At 42.5% G+C, this 12144-nt stretch overlaps 1 protein-coding gene across 2 annotated transcripts in view; it reads left to right on the forward strand.

The window, feature by feature from the left end:
* Nucleotides 1-12144, forward strand: part of LOC306977581 (RNA-binding Raly-like protein) — a 316297-nt gene that overhangs the window by 261037 nt on the left and 43116 nt on the right. For both annotated transcript variants that reach the window (XM_079575973.1, XM_079575974.1), the window contains exon 5: nt 6671-6846. In XM_079575973.1, the coding sequence (XP_079432099.1) occupies nt 6671-6846 (176 nt within the window). The remainder of the gene's footprint in view (nt 1-6670; nt 6847-12144) is intronic.

Raw genomic sequence — 12144 nt, forward strand, 5'->3', positions numbered from 1 at the left:
TGTGGGTGACTATGTTACAGACTGTGACCTTTGGGCGCAATAGTAAGTCAGACAGATTCACCAGGAGTGAGAACAAGGTGCTTCACAGCTCCCTTTTCAAATCGCTTTCATGTAAATGTTTGGATGTTCAAGATCTCACCACAAACATTGCAGATTTTGCCCCAAATATTCAATTCATAACATTCAGTATCAAAGTCTGCAGGTTTGGTTTGTATGGAGATCGCAAATACAAGCGGCCGAAATGAGTTTCCTTCGCAGGGTGGCTGGGCGCACCCTCCGAGATCGGGTGAGGAGCTCAGTTACCCGGGAGGAGCTCGGAGTAGAGTCGCTGCTCCTCCACGTCGAAAGGAGCAGCTGAGGTGGCTCGGGCATCTGTTCCGGATGCCTCCTGGTCGCCTCCCGCGGGAGGTGTTCCAGGCATGTCCTAGTGGGACAAGGCCTCGTGGAAGACCCACGACACGGTGGTGGGACTATGTCTCCGAGTTGGCCTGGTGTCGCCTCGGGGTCCCCCCAGAACAGCTGGAGGAGGTGTGTGTGGACCGGGAAGTTTGGGCATCTCTGCTATGTTTGATTTTTTTTTTTCAGTCACTGAATTTTCACTGCTCTTTTTTTTTTTTTATTGAAAGTGAAAAATTCACCTTTTAAATATTCACTGTATTATTTTTCAACACATCCAATTCAACAGTCTAAATTCAGAGTGTAAATATTTTAATAAAAAAGCAAATACATAAATTCACCCTTAAAATATTCAATGTAAAAAACAACAACAATTGAACAGTGTCAGTGTCAAATTTGCAGTAGAAAAAAATTCAAATGGAAAAATTCACCCTAAAAATATTCAATATTTAAAGCATTCAAGCAGTGAAAAAATTCACACAGAACATCCTGGACCACAAGGCATGAGCACCCGATCCTGGATGACTGAGAGCTGAGATGCAGGATGTTTCCTGTTGGTTTGTGTCTTTAGTGGGCGGGACTTACAGATGAAGAAACAGGAGACGACGAGTCAAATCAATTCCCTGCGGATTTCACTCTCTGAATTTCTACTGTTTCTGCTGTTATTTAAACATGGAATATTTTAAGATTGATTTTTTTTCCATTTGAATTTTTTTCTACTGCAATTTTTTTCACTCTGAATTTAGACTGTTGATTTTGAAATATTTAAAAACAATACAGAGCATATTTTCAATGTGAATTTTTCATTTTGAATTTGAAACACTTTGAATGATGTGTTGAATATTCAGTGTCTGAAATTCGAGGACAAAAAAATATTCAAACATGATATTTCAATGTTTAAAAAAAAATCACTGCAGAAAATTCACAGACATTTAAAATTCACATTCCGATGACACAAAAGATCGTCCATAGGTTTGGTGGCAAAGCAGTTGCTCAAACGTGTCGATCACAACATGGACATTGTGCTTTAGAGCAGTTTCCAACGTGTCCGGCGAGGCTCACCTTCGGAGTCGGCCTCGCACATGATTTAATCAGGGTTCATGAAGGCCACGTTCACACTCGGTGGCTCTTGAATCAAACCCTGGTGCACTTCCAGGGTCAGTGCACTTCACGTGTGCAGCTGGTGAACACTTTTTAAATACCGTCAGGGAAATCAAAGTCTATGTGCTTCTAACAGGAGCGTATTAGAAAAAAAATCTACAAACAAATTGATGAAGGATTTTGGACTAAACACATTTCTAACATCACGAGCAACAACCAATACAACACAGATTTCATCATATAAATCTCCAGGAAGTGTCAATATCACTGCGCTAAACTTTATACAACTGTGTAAGAGTGGGACGTCCATTTAAAGCAGTACTAAGTAACGTGTTTACCTTAATAAATCCTTTCCATAGTCCCTGTGGGGGTAATACAAGTGTTTATGGGATGATTGGAGGGTCTTTCATCTCCCCCTGGTGTCTCTGGACAGAAAACCATGTTTGCAACTTGACTGCCACCGGACCGGAGCCACCAATACACACTAATAGAATCACGAAGAAGAAGCTAACAGGCTAACGGGCAAAGCTAACTGCAGGCTAGCGTCATTTTAAACAGTATTTACAGCCAAGTTTGAGTGAAAAAAACTATTTCCATGGTATAATTGGCTGTACAATATCCCTCTGTCCATTTTCCTTTTCTGTCAGCATAATATTTACTCTCCAAAACATTTAATAAGTTAAAAAATCGCAACTTGCTACGACACCTGCAGTTGCGCGTATGGCCTCTGGGGGCAAGACTTAGTACTGCTTTTACATACTGAGATATGTTCTTACCTTAGCTTTGACGAGTTCTTTAGGACCTGTCTGATCTTCCCCCGTGCCTTCAGTCACGTAAACACAGCGCAGACGGCGTTAGCATTTAGCCTCTCCCTCTCTCCACTATAGCTCCAAAACAGGTCAAGATAGAAGCTACCAAGCTCTTCCACGTTTTCCCTATTTAAATATGGTTACGTGAAGTGTTCCACTACAAAGTATAATTACACAAAATTAAACAATGTGGATTTTCTAAGCGGATAAAAGGGGGAACTATATTGTAAGGCGTAATAATACCAGGAGTAGTTCGAAATCCGCGCAGTAATCTTCACTTTACTGTGCGGATGCCAAACATATCTCAGTATGTAAAAACGGTGGCCTATTCCTTTAAGGTCCACTTTCTTGTTGAGTCCAACATCGACATACTGCCCCCTGCTGGGTAGTGCTGTTACTGCGTTCAGTGAGGACACAGGCGCTGGGATTCTTTCACTATGGGCAATTTTGAGTCACAGGTTGGACTCGCATGCCCGGTTTTGTAAAACACACGCCACTAATCTTACCATTTTGTAAATTGAATAAAGTTTCCCTCATTTCACCTCTCGTCTCATCACCGGCGAGGCGCAGACCGAGCGTGAAAAGTTGCTAATGAAAAGAAGCCCCGCTCGCCTCCCCCTCCACCAGCGATCATAGCACTTATCCACCAAGACATTTCCAAATGTCATCTTTGTCTGGAGCGCTGTGACAGACGCGCACAGGCGGCGGAACAGCCAAAGTGACACCTTGGGGGTGACATTTTAGCGCCCTCTTCTCCCACAGCCTCTTCGCTCCGAGACGATGCAAGACGAGATCACTCAGGGAGATTTCACCGCTTTTGTTTTATGTGCGCAGTTTGACGATGAGTGGGCCTTTGAAACTAAGTAGCCGCGGCAGAGAAAGGGATGGGATGAAGCTGTGTCTGAAAGATCCATCGCAATTCAAATGGAAATGGCCATTTGAATAGATCCAGAGGCTGTAATTATTTGGCTAATATTTCATTTGAAGGAAACAAAAGAGCATGCTTAAAACGTGATTATCGACACAGCTCTTTCTGTTGCCCCTGAACTCACACCAGTCCTGTTCATTTGGGGAGGAGCTTCGAGTCATTCAAATGAATATAAAAGATGACATGGTGGACAGTCCCTGTAGATGATCACTTACTGTGTCTAACAACTTGTGAATATATAAATATATAAATGTTACTGTCTGTGTTCATAAGTGAGTTTGGCCAAAATTGCCAATATTTTCAGTGACGAAATCTAATGGATCATTGGATTGAGCCAGGTTTAAAATGACGGTTTATTCTGTTGATGTATTACTCACAAAGGGGGGATTTTGGATCTTGTTTAGTTTGTGAATAAGTTGTTTATAAGTGAAAAAATGTGGGAAGATTTAAAAGTTGCCTTTTATTTTGTGCTTCAAAGCTCAATAAATCTGTCAAGAAATTGGATATTAAAAGAATCCCTCTAAAAACAAGCTTCAAAATAGAAAAACAACTGGAAAGATTGGAGTATGAACGGCTTAAAAGACCTGATTTTCTTTTTTTTTTACAAACAATGAAAGGGGAAGCACTGACTCTCACTTTCCAAACACTTTTGTAGCGTCCCAGTTCTTCACAGGGATGGATTTATCTGTACATTTCACAACTGGCCAGGGTCACTTTTCAGGATCTAGAAAACTCGCCTCAAGTTCATGAAATTGATACAAATTCTTTATAATTAGATGCACAGTAGTGTTTTTCCCACAAACATCTGAGTTTACAATATACAAATTATTCTCCTAGATTAAAACCAGGCATAGTGCCTTTAAGTGGAGATATTTCATAGTCTATAGAAAAGCTAATTTTTACAACTTCACTTTAACTGCGGCTATGGCCAAAAGGAAACGACCATTTCTGGATTACAGATATGGTCATCACGGTCACGTTTCGTGCTCTACTACAAAGCATGTCAACGTTAGTGAACGAATGGGAAACCTGCCGGTGCGTCACAGTGTTATTTCCCAGGAATCTCTGGCTCTCTAACGGACAAAACATCAAATATAAGCATTACAAAGGGTCAGTTTTGTCTTTTTTTTTACTCTGACATTGAGTAAAAATAATAATACTTCCTGCGCATTGCCAACCTTGCAAAAATAGTTTATTAGGATTTGGTCAACGTTTCGGGCCTGAGATCTTCATCGGGCATATTGCTGAAGAGCTGCAGGTGACCAGTCTTAAGTCGGGTTTACTCTGACATTGAAATGTTTGTGTTGAGAGTGAAAACGAGCTTCTGAACCAAAGCGCCCTCTAGAAACAGACTTCTCCTCCAGTGAAGTATGTGCAGCCCACAAAAAGTTCTTAACACAAAGCCAGAGATCATCCACCAGGAACTCGCTGTCCACGATGTAATCGCACCATTCCATAGGAATAGGCTGGCTGTCACTGGTGCTCTTAAGGGTAGTGGAAATAGCATAACCACGTCACGCAACGAGACAATTATATATATTTTTCAATCACGCAGCCCGATATTGACAGAAAATGGTTTCCATGGTTTCCTTCAGTTAAAACTTGTTACATTTAGTTTCGACCTGTACATGTTGAGGATGTTGTGAAATGCATGGTATTTCTATATTGGGTTGAAAATGGTTAAAGCACTGTATTTTCATTGGAAAAATATAAATCATAGAAAAAAAGCTCACGCACACTGTCTTGCACACTTTTATTGCAGCCATGTTTCGGTCACTCGGCCCTTCATCAGACTTGAAAACAACCCCTTCAGGGACCGCCCCCAACAAGTAATATCCAATCAGGAACAATCACATATCGTACCTGATAAGAACACCCAATGATCACAAATATCAGAAATGTCATGCTTTCACAGTGCATACAATTAAGCAATTCAATTCAAGTAATCTATTCTTTTCCAAACCTGTCGCCTTCTCGGGTGTGCAGAGCTTCCACTTATCAAGTATTATATAAGTATTTGATCTGATAGACCACAAAATACTGCTTCGAAAATTAGAATGTTACGGCTTTTTAACCTTCAGCCTTGTCATGGATGAGCAGCTACTTATCTGACTGGAAGCAGTGTGTGTTCTTTAATGGTCAATACTCCTCTACCAAAGCAGTCCACTGTGGAGTTCCCCAGGGCAGCTGCCTTGGCCCTTTGCTGTACTCTGTATTTACTAATGATTTACCTTTTATTTTGGAAAACTCAACTGTGGTCATGTATGCAGATGACTCCACTCTGTACTGTTCAGCAAAAACACCTGATGAACTTTCAAATCTGTTAAATCATGATTTACAAAATATTAACAATTGGGTGAAGGAAAACAAACTGCCTCACTGAAAGTGTTAGTTGACGGGCTTGAACTGAAACAGGTGAAGCAAACCAAGTTATTGGGTGTCACCTTGGATTGTCAGCTTTCTGGGTCCGCTCACATCAATGAGATCATAGCCAAGATGGGAAAAGGTATTGCAATGTCCAGGAAATGTAAGGGATACATACCCATGTCTGTTGCTAAACCGGTTGAACAGTCTCTTGTTCTGTGTCGTTTGGAATACTGTCCAGTCATTTGGTCATCTGCTTCACAAAAAGATCTTCACAAACTTCAAGCGGCACAAAAAAGGGCAGCCAGGACTGTCCTTCAGTGTTCCTACAGGACCAGTGTGGCACAAATGCATTCACGCCTGACTTGGCTTACAGTTAACAACAAAATTAAACTAAGACTAATTTCACTAATGTGGAATTCAGTATTTAAAAAACAGCCACAGTTCTTTTCTGAGCAGCTTGTGTCTGTAGAAAGCAGCCTCCCATACGCCACTAGACGGGCACTGGGTGGTGATTTAAAACTTCCTCATCCCAAAACAAATTCCCTGAAGTCCACAGTGCTTTACAGAGCAGTATTTACCTGGAATCAGCTTCAGTCAGCAACACGCAGAGAACAAAATAAATACACATTTAGAAACATGTCTTCACGAGAACTACTGCAGATGACCATGTGACTTTTCCAGCAATGTCATTTATTACTGAACTGTGTTTCACTGTATTTCAGAAGGCACTTTAAAGCATGTTTTGCACATTTTATTTTTTGTAAAGTATGTAATTGTAGTCCATTGAAGGACCCCAGGAAGACTAGCTGCTATTAAATGGGCAGCTAATGGGGATCCTAATAAAACAATAAAACAATATTATCATCTAAATCAACAAAATCTTAGCCAAAGGTCATTCTGTATTCCTTTGATTTTATTGAATTGACTTTCACAGCCAAAGTCTGAACACCTAAGTTGACTAATCCCGTCTCTCCATGTCGAGTTCTTCGTCTCTGTTTTGCTTGTACTGTAGTGCATGTACTGTGGTACTCGTGGTTGGAAGACTCTGATGTGCCGCTTCCATTTGCAGGCTGTTTGATTACCACGGCAGAGTGGCGCCCCCACCGCGGGCAGTGATCCCGCTGAAGCGCTCCCGGGTCCTGGCCCCTTCGTCCCGTCGTGGAAAAAACACCTTCCCCCTCAAGACCTCCTCCTCTTCCTCCTCCTCCTCCTCAAGACCTCCCACGTCCTCGGCTGGGCTGAAACGTATGTAATACTGCTGACTGTACTACTTATTACTACTACTACTACCACTAGTTTGTCAGGTATTTTCAGACTGGTGTACTGCCTGAAGCTCCATTAATCACCTTTCACAAACAGCCTCCGTGTTTAAACTACAACTACTCGAAGTACCAGTGATTACTCATCATTTCAAAGACTGACTGGCATTGGAAAAGGCAGCGGTTTCCAAACTCTTTCTCCTGTGAGAAACTTCACACAGCTAATATGGTAAAGGGCTATATTTGCTCTCGAGTGACTACAAGATCATGCACTGCCTGACCAGAAGTTGTTCCAATAGGTTGCGTTCACGTTCTATAGTGTCATGATGTCATAATGGCAGGTGCAACAATACAACAATATGGAAAGAAATCTCCAAATGGGAAATTGTCAAATGTTTTGTACTGTACCTCATCAAAGCCGCCAGATTATTTCTAAGGCTGAACATCACAACATCACGCTCACATGTTTGAATATTGTCACCACTCTTGGACACTGTTCAGAGAGAATAATTGGACTTTAGTTTTACGAGCTGACAGAGAAGACGTTGACCTTTGAGACCATGTTTGTTTCACGTGGATTCTTCCAGAGAGATTAGCCAAAAATGAATCATTTGCTGTTTGACAGTTACCATAGTTACCACTAGGGCTGGGTTCTGTTAAACGGTACTTTTTCACTTCAAACATCAATAAATGATCTGCAGTGAGTCTAAAAAAAAGCCTGAACTCGTGAGCAGCTTCAGCGCAAATGCAGATGTTTTCTTACAGCGAAACAAAGCTTTACACTTTACTCATTATCAGAGATGGCAGAGCCGCGGTCTGAGCCAGGACTAAACCAGGACTTACAGAAAACACGTGGGCTTTACCTTTAGTGAAAGCCCATGTGCAGAGCCTGAAGTTACTGCTGCTGTGACTAAACTCCAGCTGCACCGGAGGAGCAGATCACAGATTGTTTCTGGAAAAAGTGACGCTCACTCTGCATTAGCCATTTTTGGAACAGTTTTGGTAAATTATTAGTGACAGAGTGAGCGCTCACACTATGTAACAGATCTTTGACGTGTGAGGCGCTTTCACTTTGTGGAACAGCTCAGTGTGTTTGAAAAGTTTAGCTGAAAGAAAAGGTGTTCCGATGTAGATCTGGTCTGACTCTGCAGCTCAGGAGGGAATAATGTCCTTTCTCTCTTTTTATCACTGCTTTAGTGGGAATTCTGCTCAAAACATGAAGTTACAGGTGACGCTGCTGTACCTGTGTTCTTTCAGTTGTGCCATTTCTGGACTTTCTCCTGAACGATGCTTTTTATTAACATTATTTCAGTTCAATTAAAATAACACAGGTATTGAAAAAAGTACTGTTAAGGCACCGGTACCAAAAAGTAGGCATCGTTAAAGTAGAGTAGAAAACGGTGCCCAGCCCTCAATTTTAAACTGCTGGCTCTTGAAAACGTTGTGATGTGACATGAGCGTAACCTATGAGGTCCTACCGTGTCAGAAAATCCAGCGTTGCATCAAAGCTCTTGTATTGTCGATGGGAGAGCATGACCACTGTGCAAAGCCTTCTCCAGCACATCCTGAGGACTCTCAATGGGGCTCAGCTCTGGACTCTGTGGTGGACAGTCCCTCTCGTGTTCCCTGAACCACTCTTTCACAGTGTGAGCCCTATGAATCTTGGCATCGTCATCTTGGAATACGCTCGTGTCGTCAGGGAAGAAGAAATCCACGGATGGAATAACCTGGTCATTCAGGATGATCTCATTCTTTGGGCACATAGTGTTGCTGAGTCTAGACCTGAACACCTGCAGCAGCTCCAGATCACAACAGTTTAAATCCAGTTGGCGACTTTTTCCTTGTTTTTGGTCAGGCAGTGTAAATGAAACCTGATGACCTGAGTCGCTAAGAAGATGGATGGATGAAAGCTTCTGTAGAAATGTTGATGTCGTTGGGCTCTGGTATAACAAGGTACATTCACTTTGGTTGTTAAGTCTTTGAAACTGGAACCTTTTTCCGCCAAAGCATTTCCAAACGAGTCGGCAAGACCCGTCGAAAACGTTTCTAAACCCTTTCAAACCTCGCGACAAAAATAGACAATGGAGGCTTGCCGCGGCGCACTCGAAAAGACCATCTCTTAATTAAACTAATGCCATTCTGTCCTTTTCAAAGCATTTGTGCAAATGCTGGGGACGGTGGTGTGGGGGGGGGGTAAGGCGCCTTGCTCATTCAGGGCGCCGGTATAAAAAGCTCTTTTAATTCACTGCAATGTGGAGCGCGGCGCCAAATCTCCGATATAATCCCCCCCTTTCTGCCTGCGCGTTCAACAGCTATTCCTGTCAGCCCGATCCATCTGAAGCCCTCGCGAGTAAGTAGTCATGCATTAGCCCCGGCCTAAATGTAATTAAAGCCAGATTGGCGCCGCGGTCAGACTTGTTTTTTTTTGTGTGTGTGTGTGTTTTTTTCCTGCTTAAACGTTTGCCTATATCCGCTGTAATTGGGTGCGCGGTTTGTCTCATTGTTGCCTGTCTGGGGCCCCCGTGTTATCAGCGGCAGCAGCTTGGTGGGGTCTGTCAGTCGAACCGCCGCCGTATTATGGAGCGAGTGGAGAAAAAGCCACATCTCCCCGTCCTCCTTTTCTTTTTTCTCTTTTTTTTTTTTGTCTTTTTGGATGGAGTCAATGGATTTTGTGTTCCAAAGCGGCGCTTGCAGAGCTGTATGTTAGGGAGACTAATTTGGCCTCTGCCGGCGCCGTGACAAATCACTTTTTCGATTGACTTTGGCCTGGATAGATTGCGCCGGCGGAATAAGGTTAACCCGCAAAAACAACGCGGCGAGCCGGGGGCAGGCGTTTAGAGCCAAATAGGCAATACAAGTAATAATTTAGGGCAGGGAAATGGGAAAACAAGGATCAGATGCAGCGCAGGGACAGGCCGACCAAATTCACTGTGTCAGCTCGCTGTTTGGAGGTCTGGGTTAGTTTTGTTTTCCAGTTTCTTCCTTTGTGCTGTTGTTTGATGCTTGTAATTTCACACTTTCTGAAGCACAACAGAAAGATGTGTTGGATCTGTGTTTCAGAGTGTTTTCCAGGGAAACTCCATCTTATGTAGACGACCATAAATCAACATAAGGGTTTGCATTTTTAAGGGACCAGATGCAGGTTGGTCATTTTGTGTGTCTGTCTGTGTACACTGGTGTATGAATGAGAGTATGAATGGAGCACTTTACAGCAAAGATCCTTGCTGTAAAGTGCTTTGAGTGCCTCATGTAGTGAGCGGGGGAGGCGGGGCTTGTAGGTGACGTCAAGCATTTGCGCCAATTTGCTGGTTGTAGTTTGGCAATGGCAGCGGATATGAAAGTAATGGAAGCTCTTCAATCCGTTCTGGCTCAGCTCCCAAATATCCAGAAATTAAAATTGAAGCCTTGGAATGTGCAAGGAATGCCCCCAAGAGCATAGCCGAGCTCGGGCGCATTACATTCTTCACGACCAAACGCTAGCGAAAATCAGATCCAATCGTTTCAGTGGAGTTCCCCCTCCCACCTGATAACAGAGCTCAATTGTGAAGTTCCAGACCCTTGTACGAAATGAAGTAAGTACGAGGGTCTGGTAAAACCAGGCTTGGCTGGAACATGTAGGGGGAGGAAAATACTTTGTTTTAACATTTTTAAACTCCATGTAGTCCCTTTAAATAATGAATATGAAATGAATGATGCCAGATAGCGCCATACAAAAGGTATGTTTAAAAAAATGATTGCGATTTTACTGACTTTATTTTTGTTTATTATATTTATTTGAATGGGACAGCATGTATTAATGAACAGCAGGAGCTGTAAATACAGTTCAAGCTCAAGGCTAGATTCCATCCACAGTCCCATGGACGGGGCAGCCATACGGTACATGTCACAAGAAACAGATGAAACATACATGTCACAAAGGACAAAACGAAACACACAAGTCATAGAAACAACTAAAACAGTTACAGGAGAATTACAATGCAATACACAAGACAACAACACACACAGTGTACGGGGGAGGGGAGCATGCTTGAGGTGGGTGAGGTAAGCTAATGTTTAAAGGTGCTTTGCTACTAAAGTGTGATTTAGACTCTAGTGCATTACAGAACTTGATTGTGGAATCCGCAAACTCTCTGTAACAAGGTTTTAAGCCGAAACTGAAAATGGCAGGTCAGATGTACAGAGAGACCGGGACAAAGATGTGAAATAGAACCGTTGTACGACCACAGACGACCTGCGACCGACTTCAGGCAGTGTCTGAGATTTTTAAAGGCTCGTCTCAGTCTCTGTCAGACAAAACACAACATCAGCGGACAATACACCGCCGCCAGAGGCATGAGCAGCACTGGCCAGGCATGAGCAGCTCTGATTCTGCATTTTACAGTGCTTTCCTTTCCCTGCACTTTTCTGCAGAAATAAACCATCTCAGCTAAACACACGTCGTCTGCCGCCTGATTTTCACTACCATAAACTTTGGTCGCAGCTACGATTTGAACCATCACACAGCGGAGACGAGACCAGCTCACGATTTCACAATCCCCACGTCGTGCAAAGACAAATGATGCACAGTGTACACCAGGCATAACACGGAGTAAGACCCCATGAAGACTTTCTGTTGTTTGCAGAGGATTTATCGTTTGGACCAGAAAAAATGTAATATTGACTCAACTGCTATTAATTCTGCCGCCCGACTTGAATGTGTTGACTCATGAAGTGGTGATCTGCATTAAGTCTAAGACAAACACTTAGTGAGCTTGGGGAGCTCCACAAAGACTTTGTACATCCCTAAACACACTTCGTCACATGTCAGATGCGTTTTCTTTTGGTTCTTAGCATGTTGAATACAGTCTGCAAGTAAGAATGAGAACACAGCAAAGAAAGCATTTAAAAAAAGCAATGAAAAGACCAAAAATCCAAAGTCCTAAATCAGTTTTGAAAGTCCATGAGGCTGTAAGCTCCAGTCGAGAAGCTTTTAGATTCGGGTAAAATTGAACTGGAGAAAAATGTGCTTGGTTATAGTGGGAGTTAAGCGGTTAAACATAGTAGATCAAAAGGAATCTCAAGCTCAAGTTACTCTCGGTTGTACAAGTAGCTCACAGGGGGAAAAAAATTGTTGAATCCCCAAATTCCAAATGCTATTACGGATTCTTTAGGTGTATATTCCACTGAGATAAAGATGTTGGAGTTAGAGCTGAAGTTTTTTTTTTATTTCATTTTAACAGCTTCAGGCTTCAATTGGAGATTAATGAATGTATTTATGAAAAGAGGATCACTTTTATGTCGGAGT

Source organism: Gobius niger (genome assembly GCF_951799975.1).
Source record: "Gobius niger genome assembly, chromosome: 18".
Taxonomy (NCBI): Eukaryota; Metazoa; Chordata; class Actinopteri; order Gobiiformes; family Gobiidae; genus Gobius; species Gobius niger.